The sequence below is a fragment of the Centruroides vittatus genome, unplaced genomic scaffold (assembly GCF_030686945.1).
Source record: "Centruroides vittatus isolate TY-2023 unplaced genomic scaffold, ASM3068694v2 scaffold_1167, whole genome shotgun sequence".
Lineage (NCBI taxonomy): Eukaryota > Metazoa > Arthropoda > Arachnida > Scorpiones > Buthidae > Centruroides > Centruroides vittatus.
Window position 1 is genome coordinate 1,337,401 of NW_027122671.1, and position 21,054 is coordinate 1,358,454.

The 21,054-nt window shown below is 28.9% G+C and overlaps 1 protein-coding gene across 1 annotated transcript; it reads left to right on the forward strand.

The window, feature by feature from the left end:
• The first annotated feature begins 952 nt into the window (after positions 1–952).
• LOC136986737 (uncharacterized) lies at positions 953–18,847 on the forward strand. Its single transcript, XM_067284340.1, has 12 exons — positions 953–1,130; positions 3,515–3,677; positions 10,522–10,667; positions 10,736–10,858; positions 11,075–11,295; positions 11,373–12,213; positions 14,478–14,624; positions 14,758–14,927; positions 15,015–15,209; positions 15,320–15,701; positions 18,329–18,430; positions 18,556–18,847. The coding sequence occupies exons 1-12, from the start codon at positions 1,119–1,121 to the stop codon at positions 18,739–18,741; spliced, it is 2,688 nt and encodes an 895-aa protein (XP_067140441.1). The 5' UTR covers positions 953–1,118; the 3' UTR covers positions 18,742–18,847.
• The last annotated feature ends 2,207 nt before the right edge of the window (positions 18,848–21,054 follow it).

Below are 21,054 nucleotides of genomic sequence, written 5' to 3' on the forward strand. Positions count from 1 at the left end.
TCCGGACGGACCACACTTGAAAAGTTCCTGGAAATTTTGGATTCGATCCCTAGTTCACCGCTCGGTCATCCGCCCGTCACTACTAATGGTTTTTTTTTTTAACTCTTTCCGCCCTGTGGGCACTAAGAGGGCCTTTTTTAGTAGGCCCATTATGGGTTCGGCCAGGCCCACAATGGGGCAACCGGGTGGTGAGGGACGGGGCCCGACATATCCAAACGAACCACCCCTCGAAAAATTTCTGGGGATTATTCAACCCGTTCGGATTCGATCTCGGGTCCCCCAGAGCGGTAGGCTGCCACCTTTACCGCTTGGCCATCCGGCCGTCATACACTACTAATGGTAGTGACGGCCGGATCAACTTCAATGGTTTGATCCAATCAACCACTGATGGGTTTCCAAAATTTCGGCAATATAGTTTTCTCAATTGTTCATATTAAAAAGAAATAATTTCCTTATGAATAATAGTTTAGGAAGTATTGACAAGTATTAAAAACTATTTGAAAATTGATGTCAGTATTGAAGAATTAAGATATCAGTCGTTTTTTAAGTGTTTTCATAATTTCAAACTATATCTCATATGCCGTTTAGCATGTTTTTTAAATTCCTACTATTAGTTCACACTCGCCCTATATATATTTATATATCTTGTTCAAATTTTCAATCGTTAATAAAATACTTTTTATTCAATTAATTTCACTTACTTTGATGAATTGGAATATGATCAGTGTAATTACGGAAAGTATTACTTAGAAAATCATGTTAGCTTAAGTAGAAAGAATTTTTTATACTTATTCAAAAGTATTAAAAAAGTTTTTTTATACTTTTAAATATGAATTATAAAAAGTTATTTTCAAAAATTAAAATTTCTCATTACTTTAAATATTATTTAATTATGTATCATAAATACAGATCTTTATGACTTCTATACAATATCTTAGATGGCGCTCATGAGCGAATGAAATTGATAGGTTTGTGAAATGTGCTTTTGACAGAAGAAAGCTTGTTTGTTTTGAAAATGAACTTGTGATTTTTTTTAAAGAAATTTATTAAATTAATGATCTAAATATATATAAATATCGAGAGATATCTTATGATCATAAGTTATCTCATTATATATAATGAAAGTTGATGTAAGTATTAACTTTTGTGCGTTTAATTTAATGGAGAAATTTAGTTGAAAAATAAACATAATATTATGGATAGTTTTATACACATTCTGCACCAACTAATTTACTGACTGATTAATAATATAATTTATTAAATGCTAGTGAAGGCATCATCTAAGAAAAATGTAGGAAAATATTTGATTGAGCTGTGAATTTTGTCACATCCTACAGTTATATGCATCTTGGCAACAGTTTATTGTTAATATGTAAAGATATCTTCTAACTTAATCACCGGTACTAATAAATAAATAACTTTTACTTCCGGTGACAAAACTTTAATAATTTGTTAAACGAACTCTTCAAAATATTTTAAATTTAATCTTAAAACATTCTTTTCCTAGCATTCCGGTTTTGGAATTGTTCTATAACACGAAGCAGACTTTGGATAAGGTTGAAAGCGTTTGTTTAACGAATTATTAAAGTTTTGTCACCGGAAGTAAAGGTTATTTATTGTTATTGTTAATATGTAGCCTACGTTTGAAGTTGATTAATTTTACATATAATCAATGTACTGTAATAGTGTTTTAATTGTTCTTCTGTTGTTAATTTTATTAGCATGCATGTTTTGAATGATATATAGATCGTTCAAACAGAAATCTATATAATTATTAGGAAGCAATGTACAGTTGTTGACTCCTAATTCCAGATGACCTGGAAATATAACAAAAAAAACCTTATTTCCAAATTATCTTTGTTTAATAAAATTGCTTGAAAAATTATAAACAAACAATGTTAATCAGTACACTTGTTAATAAATATATCATGCATAATAAAAATTTTGGCAATAAACAAAATTATATGATATTACAAGTTTATATCATTAAGAATCACAAGAAACTAATTTTTATTATTTTTTAGTTTTTAAATTGTATTTTTTTATGTGTACAGGCTTTCTTTATTAGATTAATTTGTTCAGCTTGTTGCAAGTCTAAGAAGAAAGTATCGGGACATTACTATGGATCGCATACTAAATGATTCACTCTATTTCCCCTCTATCAGTAAAGTCAAAAATTATGGTTTTGTACGTGTGGCAAGAGTGGTTATTTTAATTGATTGAAGATAAAACATATTTAACTTTCATATCAAATATCTTGTCAAATATTTCAAAATCAACAATAGAGAAAAATAATGTAGATCTTGACCCAAAGTTATAAATTTAAATATAGATACTATATATATCTTGCCATATTACCACTGTATGCAGGTATGTGTATGGGGTCCAAAAAATTTACTGTATAGCTTTATGATGGTACATGTGATGGTACAGTACTGTACATGTAGGATTTTTAAACAAGAATTTCTAGGATCTATATTTTCCAAAGTTTCTTTTATTAAAGTAACAATGTTACAAACATTCAGTATGTGCACTATTAGTGAATTGCAAAGCATCTAGTTGTTACTCTAAATGCTACCATGTATGCTGCAGCATTTCCACAACAGTCAAGTCAGTAGCAGTTGTGATTCTTGCTTTTAAATTGTCAATGTCTGTCACCCACATAATGTCAGAATATTTTAGATTAATCTCCAAAGAAAGAAAGAAATAATGTTTGATGTTAGGAGATTAACTAACAAATGAATTGCACCTCCATGACCAATTCGAACAAAACAAACACACTTGATACAAGTTCGAATTGACAAACAAAATATCTATTCAGGAATAATTAATGACACAAGATTTGAATGATGAAGAATTTGTGCAATTAATAGATAATGTTGACCCATGTAGTCTTTGGCTGAATTGACTGAACTGTCAATGGAGACAGTTCAGCCAAAGATTCTGGTGAATCTGTTAAGCAATTCACTTTTAAAAAATTAAGAGAAGGATTGGACTTGGTAAGAAAATTAAGAAATTTTTTTGCAGATAATGATCTCTCCATTGAGTGCTCCAGCAAATTTAAAGACAATTGGAAATTTGTTTAGCACCATGTAATAAACTTGAAAAATTGCAACAGAGCACTCAGCACACTCTTATAACTGACTTCTTGTAAACTAAATCAGCAAAAGAATCCAAAGAAAGTTATAGAAATGCCCAAAAGATTACAAGCAATGAAGACATTGTCAAATAAAAAATATCAGCGAAATATTGTTTTGGAATATAGTAGTGATGACTAAAATTTATTTTTTGTGTGCAAGGAAAGATTGTTAGATACAGTTCTTTATTTTACAAATTTTAATAAATTTGTTTTTGCTTTGTAATTCATGTTTTGTTAAATGAAATTTTCTGAATTAAATAAAACTGTTTTTCTTACACAACAAATCATCTCCTACAGTTTAACTAGACTTTATTCTGTTTTTTAAATCAACAAATTTATGCAAGTTTTCTGATGATTATTCATATTTATTTCTAGTGGATATGTTTAAGTCAAGATGATTTAAGGCCTATCAAACATCTTTGTCGAACTGGATATTGCTGTCCTTTATGCCCAGAAGATGTTGTTAAACCAGGAAAGCCTGCTCGTATTAAAATGCATCTTATGACAGTACATTGGAAGAGTAGAGTAGAATTTCAAGGTTAGTTTTTATCTTATATCTCACTAATATAACTCTCTAAAATCAATAACTGGTGCAAAGTAAGGTTAAACAACAAATAACAAATGTTTTCTTAACTCCTTCTAAGTTCTTCCTCAGGGTTTTTAATTTGAAATTAGCAGGATCTTCTAAATTTATTCTGGAATATAACATTCAAATATAGAGTAGAACTGTAAGATGAACAATTCGAACAATGGCTTTATGTGTGTGCTTACACCTGTGTTACTCTTAAATAAGATCAACAATTAAACTCCACTGTCAAGTAAAGCCTGCCAAGCCATTGAAAACTCATCTTTTCCCTGAAATTAATACAAGTGGACTTGCAGTAAGCCTTAAAAATCTCCACTGCCTCTAAGCACTTGAGATGTTCTGCATGTGGAGTAGTAAGGAAGAGTTTGCAGCGGAGTTTAATTGTGTATGCATGTGCATAAATCCATTGTTTGAATTGTTCATCTTACAGTTCTATTCTATATTTGAATATTATATTCTGTAATGAATTTAGAATATCCTGCTAATTTCAAATTAAAAAGCCTGAAGAAGAGCTCGGAAGGAGTTAAGAAAACATTTGTTATTTGTTGTTTAACCTTTCTTTGCACCAGTTACTGGTTTTACAGAGTGTTATATTATTGTTATCTCAGTGTGGTATGCAGATAGTTATATCTCATAATTAGAATTTTTAGTATCATAAATTTTTATAATACTTTAGAGAAAATGTTAATAGAACTAAAACTGTTATATAAATTATTATTTGTATGTAATTGGAGATTCATCAAATCTGTTATCTATGAAAGGTATAAAACTTCAAGAAACCCCAAAAGTAGAGTAATTAAATCTTCTCAAAGTTAGTTATATAGTAAATAACTCCAGCAAACCCTTATATATTTAAACCAGCAAATAAAATTTTTAATATATTTTGACAAGTGCTTTCAATCCAAATTGGAATCTGGGAAAAATTTAAAATTGCTCTTTAAGCATTCCAATTTTTTGTATAGAACATTTTGACCTGAAGCAGATCTCAATTCAGATTGAAAGCACTTATCAAAATATATTAAAAACTTTATTTGCTGGTTTAATTATAAAGGTTTGTTGGAGTTATTTAGTAGGATAATTTAAAATAAATAAAAATTAATCACCTTAATCTTCTCAACAGTCCTTTTTATTAATAAAAGAGGTAATTCAATTACACTATATGCATTTCAAACTCTTCTAATTCACAGTTCCTCTTCAGTAGCAGCACAGAAAAAAAAGAGAGACAATATAAAATTACCAAACAACAAGACGAGATTGAAGAAGAATTATACACACTCCTCAAAAGTGAAATTGGAACACAATGAAGGAATGCACGTAGCTACATGCAAATTGTGGGACTAGTAGAGGTGACAGAAGTATGCAAATGATTAAGTTTGAGTATGCAGCAGATCATGTGGTATCCAGTTTTGGACTGTAAAGACCAGCAGCCAACTTAGGCTGTAAATGCTATCAGCAATGATTCATGGCAGCTGAACTTTTGCAGAAGTATAGAAAATGGCATGATAGTGAGCTGTATGGCTTTAGTTTGTCAATACATGCAGTTACCACACAGTTGGTCATGATATGAGTATCATCCAGTGATATGAGACATGATGGACACAGGAACAAGTCCAAACATGCCTAAGAGGGAGTGGATCACACTGGCACATGACATCTGATTTTTCCTGTTGCTGTCATCGAGTGCATCTGTGTTCGCTAAACTATTTGCAACAGGTAGCATGAAGTCAGGCTATACACGAGGCAACCAGCAACAGGGTGCCATTAACTACTCGTCACCTCATCACAGGGCTGCACACTTGGCATGGAGTCATTGTCATTGCAACTCAATCACTGAATGGTATTGAGTATTGTTTACCGATGAATCCCACTTGTATATGGAGGAATGACAGTATCCTAGGGAAAGCTAATGCCAATCCTTTTTCACCATGCATCACACTGGCTCCACACCAGGCATCATGTTTGATCAAAGGACTGCCCTGATGTCCATTTTTGGTACTCTGACAGCAGATCAATTTGTCACATGAATTGTGGGGTTTATGGTTTGGCCACTGGTTCACGCCAAACCTGATGCAGTGTTCCAGCAAGACAATGCACACCTACAAGTCACTTGGCAAACTTTCACCAGCTTGAATTGAATTCAGATCCTTCTCTGGCCAGCAGTCTCGCCAAATCTCTCCCCTCGAACACCATTGGAATCTCATTCACTGTGGGATACACCGGGGACCACTGCCACATACTGTAGATGACATACATGTAGCAGTGGATGCAGCTTGGCAAGGGATGACTCAGGCAATCATTAATTATTTGGTTGATAGTATACCTTGCCATATAGTTTTCTGTGGGAGCTGTATTCGTTACTGAATAAACAGGTGTCTGCTGCATATCTTTGTTTGTTCTTTAATCATTTGCAAAGCTCTGTCACCTCTACCAGTCCTGCAATGTGCATGTGGCTACATGCATTCCTTCTGAGGAGTGTATACTCCACTATGATTGCAGCTTGGTGCTATGCTTGTGTCTACACTCTCTATACAGTATATTACATGTCTATACTCTCTATGTACAGTATATTATATAGGCATTTAACTGAATTATTCCTCCAAAGAATTTCTTGTTGAGTAAACTACAGTTGCTATTGAACACAATATTAGATAGTACAGAAATAAATCAAAAATTGATAATAAATGGCAATTTTTAATTTTAAATTCAGTGACATTTAATTATTAAAATTAAATGTCACTGAATTTTAAATGGCAGTTTTTAATTTTTGTTTTATTTCACTATCATAGGGAGTAATGAATTTTTCTATATAGGATCCATTTATAGGTTGGTGAATCTTTTAATTCAATTGCTCTAGCAACAGCACAGTGTTAACACAGTAGGCATTAGAGAAAGAGGTCACATTATTTGTTTTTTTTTTTATGTGAAGTGTTCCACATTTGTCTAAGACAAACTCCATTTTAATGTCAGTGGAATAAGTGTATGTAACATCTAATAAGTGATTTAGCTGTGCATGTATGAAATATAAGAGTTGTCCATGTACTGTACATGAGATAACATGTATTTGTATTACTTTGTTGTGTTTGTTGTTGTATTTGAATTTAGTGTTGTTTAACCCATTGACCCAAGTTTGAACAAAGCCACTTTGTTCAAACTTGCCACTGTGCAAACTTGGGTTAAACAAAGCCACTTTGTTTAACCCAAGTTTGAACAAAGCCAAAGTGGACTGAAAATGCTTTGTTTTTTGTGTGTTTGGTTTGTTTTGATTATTTATGAAGTCAGGCATAATTTAAAAAATATACAAATATACAACATTAAAGACAAACAAGAAAGGAAACTTTTGAAGTCTTCTAAATATCCCACAATCACTGGAACACAATTAATGCTGGCAGAAGTGATCTTTCTTTATAGACTCTTCACTGCCTATATTTTGATAAATTGTTCAAAAGTTCTTTGACATTTGATATCTTCAAAATTTTTATTGTAGAAAATATTTTAAAACAATTTCATCCTGGATTTTTTAATACAGGATGAAAGTGTTTTGAGGTGTTGCATTGTGTTTTCTAAAGATGTAATGACTGTGGATGTTATTTTGTATAGGCATATTGTATGTGATAACCATGAGTATGAGATGCTGTTAAATGCCTTCCTGTAATATGTATATGCAGTGTGTTGTTTGTGTGCTTATCAGAGAATGAGAATGACTGAATTTATGAGTAACTGTTCTTTGTGGTTTCTATTACAGCTTTTTTGTTCTGTGAGAATATGTTTTTCTCTATGATGGTATATTTTGTTTGTGATGTCTGATGTAAATATTTTTTACCATATAGGAAGACACATGATTGGTATGTATTTTATAGAATGTTGTTTGTATTGTTGTTTCAGTGTCAATAGTGTAAAAACTGCTTGTAATTGTTTTCATTAGTGCATGTTGTGTCGTGTGTTTTTGTGGGTGATAGTTGTTGAGATATTGTCAATGAGTGTCTGATCTGTTTATTTAGTGTTTGTGCCTGTGTGTTGATGTATCTATTTTAGTTGTTGTTTGATATGTTCAAGTATTGTTTTTGGGATAAGGTGTATAATTATACACAACAGCATAACATATACTAAACAACCATAAATGAAATCTTTAAGGTCACAGCCATGGCTGGATACACTCTTGCATTAATGTGGCTCAATAATTTTAATACTTGGATCAAAATTATTATTAAATATAATAAATTGATACTTAATTATGACTTGTAGAACATAAACATTGTTGTGTTAAATTGTAAGAGTTCTGTTTGGAATTGACTGTTTTCTAAATATTTTATTTGAAAAACAGTCATATTTCCAATTGTACAAAACTCATAACACTATAAACAGTAAAAACCATCAAAAAAACAATTTAAATATAAAAATTGTAATCTATAAGTTAAAACTTCAGAAAACTTTTGTGAAGCCTTCTACCAGTTTTTTTAGTTTATCTGGTATTTTTAAGGAACAAATTTCCTGATCTTCAGAATTATTTAACAATTTAAATATTGTAATATATATTTATACACAGGGTGGTCCATTTTAATCATTCCACTAAAATAACATGAAAAATATGCATCTTACAAAATTTTCTTAAACCTGAAATGTTAAACTTCAAGGGAGCCACAAGATTTCATTATGGATGGTACAGTAGAGTCTCATAAACTCTATATGAACTGAGAAGGTAATGAGTTACTGTAAATGACAAGTTTTTCAGCATAGCAATGAAGTGGAATTTTAGTAAAGGTATTATATGTAGAAATTCATATACAGTAGAGCGTCGAAAAGTGGAACCAATTGGGGACTGGGGTCCTTCCAGTTAATGATTTGTTCCAGTTTCCGACTTTGTACGAAAAAATACATTAACCTGTCCGATGTTCAAATTTTTCTCCATTGCGTATCGCTTCCTGTTGAATTTTTCTCCGTTGCGTGTCGCTTCGTGTTGAATTTTCGTCGATTTTAAGCCTAACGAAAATTTTTATAATAATCATCGAGGCTATCGTATCGTTAAAAATTATTTCTGCATTTTGTACAAACAAAATAAATATATTAAAGAATATAAAAAACATGAAAATTATACTTTAGAAGTAAATTTAGTATCAAAAACATTCGATTCAGCACGACACAGTCCGACTGAAAATCGTTCCACTTTCCGGCCATTCCACTTACCGACGTTCCACTTATCGACGCTCTACTGTATGTACTAACTACTTACTATTAGTGACTGTTTCTATTTGTAGTTAAATTTTAATTAAAAGCAATATTAGCCATTCAGTGACTACTTTTGAGTTAGTGACATTTGTGTCATGGCATTTTACAATGGAACTTTGGAAAAAGGGTTATATTCTTTGTTAAAATGTGGATTTCATGCTATTATCAAGTGTTGCCAATGAATAATAACTTATTTGATTCTAGTGTTAAGTTATACAGGTAGAAAGTAGATTTTTTTTTTTAACAACACGACAATTTTATGGAATGACAAGTTCTCAAGAATTGGGTTTCTAGAACTCTACTGTACTACAATCAATGAAAAATGGAATCAATTTCATTTTCTTAAATGAGAATTTCCATTTTTTATTGTGTATTATGATTCTATATAAAAAAATTTTTTATCTACATCTACCATGTCTTTTTAACAGTCACAATCAATGTCTTCTCTTTATCACAAACCTGATGGCTTTAACTTGCTGTGGCACTCGTTTTATATCAATAGATTATTTGAAGAAAAAGAATAATTTCAGCAAATAATAGCAGTGTCCTAATGATATTTTTAGTATTTTTCTTATTTTTTTTAATGAACTTCACTGATATCCACAGATTCATGTGTATATGGTGTGGTCGCCATGTAAAACTTTAAATACTCATAACTTCTGATAAATTTCTTTCAAAAAATATTAGATAAAAGTTTATTCTTTTACGTAGAATCATAATGAACAATAAAACATAGGTTACCATTTAAGAAAATGAATTAAATTTGGCCCCATTTTCATCAATTGTAGCACCACCATCTGTGACGAAACAGATTACTCCACCTTGTTGCCCCAGAAGTTTAACACTTTTGATATAATGATTTTTTTTTAATTCTTTCAATGAATTGATTAAAATGGACTACCCTGTATACATGTGTTGATGTTTTTTTGTATTCAAATTAATGTTACACTTTTTAATTGCAATCTTTTTATAAGGAAACATAAAGCTGTATTAAAAGGATTCCTTTTGAGCCATGCTATTATTCTAAAAAAACAATGATTCAAACATAAGAAGTATTATCATCAGTTATCTTAACTGTATTTTATATTATTTGGACTTAAATTTTTGATGACATGTTTAATTAAAGTATAATTTTTTTGAACTGAAGTAATTTGTAATTGATGTGTGGTATTATTGGTTATATTATTTAATAATTTTAATAAAATATTTGGAAAAAATGAAACAATTTGATAACCTATTGATTTTATTTGACAAAACTTGATTTTACAAGTTTTTTTTTAGTTCATTATTTGTTTGAATAACATTTATTATTTAAAGAATATTAAAATAAATAGTTAATTTAATGTAAATTATTTAAACAAATAATAAATAATTATAACTGCAGTTAAAAAAATTTTTTTTTTACTGTTCCTATTACTTTTATGCACACTATTAGATTTTCTTTAATATCTTGTTTTATGAAAAGAATAAGTAAATTTTTTATAATTAATATACATTATATAATCTTCTGACTTAATATTTTGAGAAAAGTTAATAAACATACTGTTGTGGATATTATTTTTAATATTTGTAGGCTACTTTTTAGTGAGATGTGGTTATAAATGCGAACCAAATGCAACTGTTTCATCAAACAAACGATATTGGCATTATCACTGTCCTATATGCCCTTTTAGAGCAAAAATGAAAGAAAAATTTACTAAACATCTTGCAAAGAAACATGTAGGTAGCATTAAAAATTTCTAAAATGTAGTCATTAAAATGTTTATAAATGAGTTTTATTTTTGTAGCCTGCTCCAATTAACATTAAATCTGATTATAAACATGATCAACCAAATGATTGGGTTAGTTTTCCTTCTAACAAAATGATTCTTCAAGACGTTGGTGTACAGACAGATAAGTATGATATGAATGTAAGTTCATTAGCATCATTTATATTTATCAAAAATTTTTAACTACTACTAATCATTAGTTTAGTTGAAAAAGTTTCTGGAAGGAAGTTATTCAAATTTTCAATTAATTGTTGCATTTTTTAAATTTTTTAGTGATTGATGATGTGCTGAATATAAATTTTCATTTGAGAAGTTATAATTCTTGAATTTATTTGTGAATAAATTTGATATTTTTAGTCAAACTGCTTAGAAGGAATACCAATTAAACTTCCAAGCGGATTCACTTATCTTACACTTGCTGAAGAACATGGCGATGGTGATAATTATACTCTACGATTACAAACAAATATTGCTAGTAAAGATGATATTTTTAATTGGATAAAACAATATAATGAAGAAACAAAAATAACTATGAAATTAGGACAAACATATCCTGGTTCTCAAAAATTAAGATTCAGGTAAATTTTTATATTAATCATCAGTAATTGAAGTATCTGAACTTGTGTATAAATTATTTCATTTATATATTGTACAGATGTCAACATAATACACGAAATAAGCAGAAGGAAGAGAAGAGAGCAACAAAAAATACTTCTTGTCCAGCATCTATAATTGCTGTTATATCAGACGACCCTGTGCTTCAATCACTAAATACTACTACAAGGTCAACAACAACAAATTCTTGTAGTCTTCTAATCAAATTTTGTCATAATCATCCTTTAGATGATAATATTCTAAAGTTTCGGCCTGTTTCCACAGATATTCTTAATAAGCTTAATAAAATGTTTGCAGATGGCTATAGACCATCATTTGCCTTACATCTTCATAGATTTGATTTGCAAATAGAATATGGTGAAAAATATCCCAAAATTCTAGCTGATAGATATTTTTGTCCAACTGTTGATAATTGTCAACATTTTCATAAAATGTTTTTTAAAAATCAAAAGGATTTGTCTGATAAAAGTGCATTTAATAATTCTAGTGAAAATATAAATGATTCAAATGAAATATATGAAAAGCAAATTAGAAATCACATTACTATGAACAATGAAAAAGAACATTTGAAAAGATTAGCTGCCTCTTACAATGCTGAACATGATGAAGAAGGAGGAAAAATTGTTGTTTATTACGAAGTGGAACAAGAAACTGTACATCCTTATGTAGCTATTTGTACACCTATTATGGCTCGAATTCATAGATTAGTAAGGGAATCAGGAGAGGTCTGCTTCTGTGATTCAACCAAAGGTATTGATAGATTTCACTGCCGTTTGATATTATTTCTTGTTCGTTCTGCAGTTGGAAGTTTACCACTTGCCCTTGGAATAACTAGCAACAAAAGTAAAACATCTTGGCTAACTCTCTTCAATCTTATAAAGGTAATTGAATTTAATTATTTTTTATTTGAATTTTTTGTGAAATGAAAACTTTTTTTATTAAGTTATTATTTTAAATAATATAAAGTTAATAAAAAGACATTTTTATTATCATCAATAAAAAGATTGTTCCTAATAATTGATTTATCTCCAATTAGCAACTCATATCAAATAACATACAGTCGCGTTTAATGATACTTTTTTAATGCATATACTGTAGTGTAGTGTTGTTTATGTCTACATTTAACAGTTAACTTACTACATAAAATTTGTAAAAACTAATAGCTTAAGATGATTGAATGTAGATATTTTTGAAACTTCTGAGATTTGTATGATTTTATATAAGATTTTAATGTGACTATAATCATTTTGAACATCTACTGTTTATCCTGAGTTCAATAAATCCAATGTTGTCTATTGTATTTGAACTATAACTTGTTTTAAAAAACTACTATTTGAAGAAATTATTTTATTGCATTATTTTTGTTTTATATTAATGCAATATCTCATTTATTATCATCATTCAAATATCATCATATTTTTAAAGTTTTTTTTATATATTTTTAAGTTTGAATAATCTTATATATGAAAATTGATTTAACCAAAACAGTTTAAGCATTTTGTAATTTTATATTCAGGATATATTTTGTTATATAAGATTAAGGGGTATATTTATTATAATGATTAAGGTTGTTCAGGGTATCAATTGACATTTATCATCAATGAATTTTTTTCCATAACATTTTTCTATAAAATTTTATGTAGGTAATTTAGAAATATTTATGAAATTTAAAATGTAAGAAACAAATCTCCATAAAAAGCTAAGGGTAATACTTAATCAAACCAACTTAACCAAATAATTTCCAAAACTTTTAATATTTTCTATGTAATGTTTTGTCTCTCTGTCTGAGGATGAATTGGGTAAATTGCATTATACAAGAACAGTTTATTTGTGCATTTGGAAATGACTTATTCTTCTAGTATTTTCTGTCTGTTTGACATTTAGGTTCTTTATATCTGTGATTTTTTTTTTTCCAGTGAAGAAATTAATTTTTATTGTTAAAAGATCAGATTGTTTGGGATGAATATATCTATTAGTATTTATGTTTATCTTTGAAGATTGTCTGAATTGAATTGGATGTGCTGTTAATATTTTTGTGTTATGGCTAAATTAAATATTAACTTTGGTTTAAAAAACATCTATTATTATAATCAACATTATTATTATCATAGCAAGCAATTATTTAGTATGACATTGTCACAATGCTTGCAATTTTTAATGTATTTAATTTAAATTATATGCTCTCCACTTCAAATTAGTAGTGCCTTGCCCCTGTACGTCATACTTTTCCTGTTAGCAATAGAGTCATGCCAGTCATCTATCAACTGCTTTCAGGAGAAAATTTCTGAATTGAATTCACAAGACCAGTAGTTTGTGTATAGTTAATCAGGACCTCCTGCCTCTAATCTTTTCATATTTGGTCTTGGCTTTCATCTGTCTAACTTCATTCTCAAGATTAAGGCAAACAGACAGTAGGATTTATAGATATATAATTTTTCTCCAAACAAATATCTCCAACAGCTTGTTTCCCAGCTGTTATATATAACAGAGGGAAAGTATAGTGATCTGTCAAAAAATGACCCCCCCCCAAGATTTTTACATTTTTAGACTTGGGACCTTGAAACATTGAGAAATGCAAAAAAATTTGGAGGTTGTTTTATATGTATGGATGTTTGTGTGTGAGGGGGGCATGCTTTTCTTCACCGTCTTAGAAGCTTAATAAATCCTGTGTTTTTTATTAAAAATTTCTGAAATTTTGCAGGAAGGTATGTTTATTAGGGGAATTGATACTATTAAATTTTGTTGATTAAAGGTTGAGGGGATGGAGAGATAAGGAGGGTCATGTTTATCTCCAGTAGGGTCAGACTTAATGATGATTTTACTCATTATTAGCATTTACAATTTTTTTTTTTTATAAAACTCATCCCTACTCTCAAAATGAAGCTTTTTGCCATTTTATAACAGTTAAAAATATAAAAAGTTTTTTTAATAAAATATCATAACAGATGGTGCCACCAAATGTTGCTGGGAAAGTTAAGCAACTCATTGCTGGATTTTTCAAATTGCAGTACAATAAAATATATTAAAAAAACAAAATTTATATTCCTATTTACGTCAAAGAAATTCTTTTATTTTTATAATCTTTATTTTTCTTAAATTTTTTAATTTGTTTTTTTTTTATGGCAAAATATTTTTATGCTTTTAGGAAACTTTACCAAATTGGGCATTTTATGGACGTGGTACACAAGGACCATGGTATTTTGTTAGCGATGATAATGATTCCTTACAAAGTGCTTTACATTCAGTTTGGTCTAATAGTGAATTATTTTTAAGTGATCTTCTGATCAGACAGGTAAAATTAATATGGATAAAATAATTAATTAGAAAAATTCTTTATTCTATATTTTAATGAGTATTAGTTTACTTTATATTTCTATTTTATTATTATTATTATTATAAATATATATATATATTTTTTAACTTAGTCAATGTGGAGATGGCTATGGTTAGATACAGATCGAATACACAAACAAGATAGACCAATGTTGATGAATTATCTCATTAGATTATTGTATGCTGAGAATGAACAAGCTTTAGATGTAACTTATTCTTATATAATTAATGATCCTTGTGTACAAAAGTACATTAATTTCAGGTAGCTATACAATAATAATAAATCATTTATTAATTAGATAGATGGATGTTTGCAAGGAAAATGTTGTGATTTTTATTCGACTTTCAGAAATTATTTAGAAGATTTATGGACCAGAAGACGTCAATGGGCATTATGTTACAGAAAGCATATACCATTACCTTCTCTTCAAGGCACAACAATAACTGATTTAGTTGAATCTGTTTCTAAAGATCTGAAAGGAAATATTTTGGGACCATTCAAAGCCTTTAGTGTGATACATTTAGTTGATTTTGTAATAAATAGGTTAGAATATATTTTATTAAGTTTTTTGATTAAATTTGAATAATTGAACATTTTATTTAATTTAGTCTGTTGATATTGATATATAAAAAACTATGATAAATTTTTTACAGAATGGAAGACTATTTTCATAAGAAGTTGATAGATTCAGCTCATAATAGGATAACATCATTGATTGCTGCAAAAATATCAGAATTGAGAAATGTTGCATCTTTACATGATATAATTCAAATATCTCCATCTGTATTTGAAATACCAGATAATAGGAAAATGGGATATACATATGCTGTTGATACAGAATTATGGATTTGTAGCTGTAATGTTGGTCAGAATGGGGCTTTATGTAAACATCAAATTGCTGTTGCTCAGAAATATAATATTTTAGGTTTGCATGTGCCAATGCTTATGCCTGAGCAAAGACATTTATTTTATACTATTGCAACTGGAGAAGAATTTTTCTTAGATATGTGGCTTCAGCCTGTTAACAATTGTGAGGTAAGTTTAAAATGATCCACATTAACTGTAATTTTTAATTCAAAACTTACAATAGAATCTGTTTATTGCAATGTAATTACTTAGGAATTAGGATGATAACTGACTGATAAATTATGTTCTATGACTGATATAATGTAATCAGTCCTACAACATAATTGCAAATTTTTATAAAATCTTGTATAATTATAATCATTTTATTTGGGAAAACAAATACTAATTTTAATTTTGTGATTTTTTATTTTAAATGAATGCTATATCTATAATCACAATAATTATTATATCTTTTATTTTTATAGTTTAACTAGCTGACCCGGCCACGCGTTGTTGTGGCTCAAAATGTATCTATTATAAATGTATAACACTTCCCCCGTGGGGGAAATTTCAAAAAATCCCTTCTTAGTGTACATTCTCTTGACGTACTCTATTAAAACGCAATCAAAAACGCATCTAAAATAGTATAATAAAAGCCGAGTTCTTCACAGTAAGCCTTAATCCCGTCACTTTTCCTGCTGGGGAATATCAAAAAATCCCTTTTTAGTGTATATTCTGTTGACGTAACCTATTAAAACGCAAAAAACCGCATGTAAAATAGTATAATAGAAGCCGAGTTCTTCACGGTAAGCCTTAATCCCATCCATCTCCCCCCACTGGGGGGAATTTCGACATGTATATTATATAAAAACACGTGCGTATTCGAATGCAACGTTGTGTCAAAATTTCAAAGGAATCGGTAGGAACAAACGAACGTTATATTTTATTTATATAGATAGATAGAAAATGATCTGCTTCAGTCCATTCTCACAGAAAAGCATAATGCCTCACAGAAAAGCAAACTTAGGTCGTCGGAAGTTAGCGCCATCTGTTGGACATAAAAGCCTTAATCCATATATAAATATATTTTTGAAAGGGGGAAATGGTGTAGGAGTATGTAAAATAGATAGTAGCCGATTCTCAGACCTACTGAATATGCATATAAAATTTGGTAAAAATCGGTAAAGCCGTTTCGGAGGAGTAAGGTAACTAACATTGTGACACGAGAATTTTATATATAAGATTAAACAATGAGTAATTATTAAATTTTTACAAATTAGAAAATATTAAATCTATATATTGTACATTAAAACTTTGTTATTTCAATATAGGATCATTTGAAGTATTGTGTAATTTGAAGTCAAGTCTAGTCCCCAGCCAATAGAACAGGATTTTGCATATATTTTAGTGCAGATAATTCAAAATACATGTAAAATGAAATTCAGTCATTATCTGGTTCGGTGACCTGCAAAAGTATCATTTAATTTGAAATTTTCCATCATATTGTGTGTTTATAAGGAAAGTTTTCATGCCCAAGAGGCAGGTTTGTTTTCAGTTCTACCAATTACACATTGCTGATTTATTGGACCTCCTTTCTAGGTCATTCAAACATTGTACATGTTGCAAATGAAGAGATAATTTTTTTATTTTTATGAAAGAAATCTGTTTGACATTTAATTATTTTGGACATTTTTTGCAAAAATCTATTGTTTCAATAATTCCAAAGTTGGTTAAATACATGTGAATATTCATGATAGAGTGCATACATAACTTTAGCAGTTAATAGAGCTTGTTTTCATCAGATCACATGATTTTTGTATTCTCAAAACTCAAGATGATGAATTCTTCATAGACCTAGTCATTTGTCTTCTAGACAAAATTCTTAGGTAATTCTTATTGAAGCACTTAAGCTTCTTTTGTACTTGCTTTGAATGCAGTTTTGTTACATTTTCATTAAAACACATGTCAACTGATGGTTTTTTCAAAACAGTTTAAATTACTAAGTAATAACTTGTAATATTGATGCATTTGTAAGTGATCAAGTGAAATTATATAAGATAATGTCATAATTTTATTTGAAAAGTACAAAAAAAAAATTTGATTTGGAAAAAGTTGGGATAATTTGAAGTAGTGTTTTTTGGTTGTTTGAGTTTTGAAATAACAAGATTTTACTGTATATATAAAATTGAATTCAAAACTGTTTGTTTGAGTATCATATGATCACATGAGAATATTGAACTGCTTTCTATGAAACTTTATATGAAATACACTTCTTTCCATTTCCAAAATCATTCAATTTTATAAGCTTTGATAGAATTGTCATATTATTTGCAACAGTACCTAGTTCTTATCGGGTATTTCACAAGAACAGGAAGTTTTGCCTGGAGACCAGTGGGTGCGAAGTGAACCATGAAATTTGAATGCAATAGGCTAGTTTTGTGGTCATTAATAAGCAAAAGTGGACATCAATGAAAGCTGATAAGCCTGTTATTTTAGCAAAGTGTGTATTGAATATATTACCATTGCCATTTTCATTTGTGTCAGATTGTCAGTGAGTTCCTAGAATTCCATTTGATGTAAAATTGTTTTTGGTCAGATCTATTATCTTATAATTTAGTATAAGTTTTTTTTCATGTATACATTTTTATACAAGTATATTACCTTTACCTAGTATAACATTTTCCTGAGTGAAGCTGGATACATCATCTAGTATTACTATAAAATCTTAAAACAATGTGAATTTCAATTTTACATTACGATTAAAGTATTTATGCAATGTAATGTTAATTTATTTTTTAAATAATCAATTATTATAGGAAATGGATCAATCAATAGATAACACAACTAACGATGACGGAGTTAGTGATAGCATTCATAGCCCTTACAATCCTCCTGTTGCTGTTACTGAAATGACAAGGGTGAGAGTCAAATTTTTCAAAGTAATATGCAATTTATATTGATTACAATATGTGAAACCTTTAAGATAATAATCACTTTTTTAAAAATATATTTATATCAAATTGCACTTATAAATATTTTTCAGCATTATGAATATTTGAAACAGCAGCTTGATATAATGTATGGCAACATATGTGAGAAGATGAAAAAAGATGAAACTTATTTTCCTGCAGTAAAAGCTTTCCTAACTGCTTTTAATACAATGAAGACAGATTCCGAAATTCTTGGTGCTTTATATTCATTTGGGAAATGCAACTCTGTTCACCAATGAAAATCATTTTATGTAACTGAATTTTTTATTTTATTTATTTGTTGTTACAAACTAATATTATGTAATTTCCATAGCTAGATAATTGTATTTAAGGAAAAAGTTTATATTTTGAAACTTTCACTTGTTGCATAAATTGATAATTATATTCTATGACAATATGTTTTCCTCATATACCGTATTAGCCCGAATATAACGCGATATTTTTCGACCATTTATTTTCCGTTAAAAAATCGACTCGCGCTAAATTCGGGGTTTAAGTAATGGAATGTAATATAAACAAGGACATTTTCCTACAGAGATTGAAATGCGACTGAACGTCAGACCTAGCTCGACCGACCACTTCAAAACAACCATGTGATCTAGTTAGTAGGCCTGCGCTTTTGTTTGCATAGCGCTACTATAGTAAGGCTATGTTTTCGCTTGTTCAAAGTTCATTAGTCACGTGATTTTTCGACCGCCTTTTAGTTATGTGGGCTCTCACAGACGCCATTTTTTATCTTAAAATTGTGAAATTTTTGGCTCCGCTCGAAAAATTATTATTACATCTTTCTTTTCTTTATTTTCTCTACTTTTAAACAATGTAAAATATTTGTACATTGACAAAAATGCTTTCTTTGTGTCGAATTTAATGTAATTTGATACGTAAAATGCAAAAAATAAACATATCAAATTTCAACTCGCTGTAATTTATCTCATGTTTCACCGATTGCCATCGGGTTTGTTTGTAAATGGGGAAGAAATATAACTCATTCAAGTTAAGTCAGTAGAAATTTCGTACTACTGTGAGAAAATTTGTCAATAGACCCGCTTTACCCCCTAACACGAAAGTCAATAAACGCTAATTGTTTTATAACCCTATTTTCAAATGCTTCTTTCGGAGTTGTAAATCGACCAATTGACTAAGTTTTTATTTTGTTTTACTCAGAAAAATGTTGTGTTTAAGATTTAACAGATATTTTCTTTACATTTTTACACATGAATTTTATTTTTAATTTTTTATGTGATATAGTCGTGTGTTAGGCTTAACTCGATCATTGACATGAATGTAACCTGTGTTATTAGCTATAAATACCTAAATAAATGCTTATCTGATTGAATTTTACTTTCTTTGAATTCTTTTATGAGTATTATTTTTTTTTTCTAAATATCTTTATGAAAATTTTGGAGTCGCGTTATATTCAGGCTAATACGGTATTTTACATATTATAATATTTTTATTTCTTGGTCTACTCAAAATTTTCATACCATTACTATGCAGAAAAATATTGAATTTAAGCCATATTTGGAAGTTTGCTAATGGAGAAATTGGTTTTCTAGTAAGATATATAATTTCATTTCTTTTTGTTTTATGAAAAGTACATAAATTTATTGGTCTTATGGATGGTCATGCAATAAGGAATTATCCTATTATACAAATAGTTATGGATTCAAATCCAGTTCTGATTTTTATGATTTATTATATTTTTTAGTTGAGTTAAAACTTTATTTCTTATTTGTGTATATATTATTCAGCTTTATTGTATATCAAACAAGCCATTAGTAGACAGAAATGATGCTAATGGTGTATACTAAAAATCTTGTGGAAAAAGTCTAGTACTATAAATCTATTACGTTATAAGAGACTGCTATTGATTGCAATTTTTATTGGGGATATTTCTTTATTGTATTGTATTATTTAGCTGCTGTCTAGCAGTTATTCTGAATGTTTTTGAATTTTATAATAGTTGCTGAAGAGAAAAATCCATTATATATTTTCAATGTAGAATAAATGAAGAGTTTCAGTAAAGAAAATTTAGAAAATTATTCCTACTCTTTTGTTACTGAAATTTTATTGAATTTACGGAATTTTGTTGAGTTTTTAATGATCATGACTAATGGAATTTTTATTTGCTACTTTTTATTTAACAATGTAGTAGTAATTTTATTAACATGATTATGCAATATTCAACTTTTTGTTTATTCTATATTAAATCAAATTTTAAATGTGTCTTAAAGAATGAAAAATAAATGAAAATTTAAGAAACCAGCATATTTAATTATAAAAATAATGTTTGAGTTTTTGATTTCAACTATATTACATTTCATTTTTATAAACTTCTTAAAATCCTTTTTTATAATTGATAACCATTGTTTTTATGCTTGTTTAAAGTTAATAGTATTTACTAGTAAATGTGTGTTCCAGATAAAACTGGCCTCACTCACTGATCGAGTAAATCATTATAATATTCATATTTGAAAAAGGAACAAATGAGAGAAAATAAAATTAGACAAAAAAAACTTTGAAAACTTAGTTTTATTTATGAAACATTATGC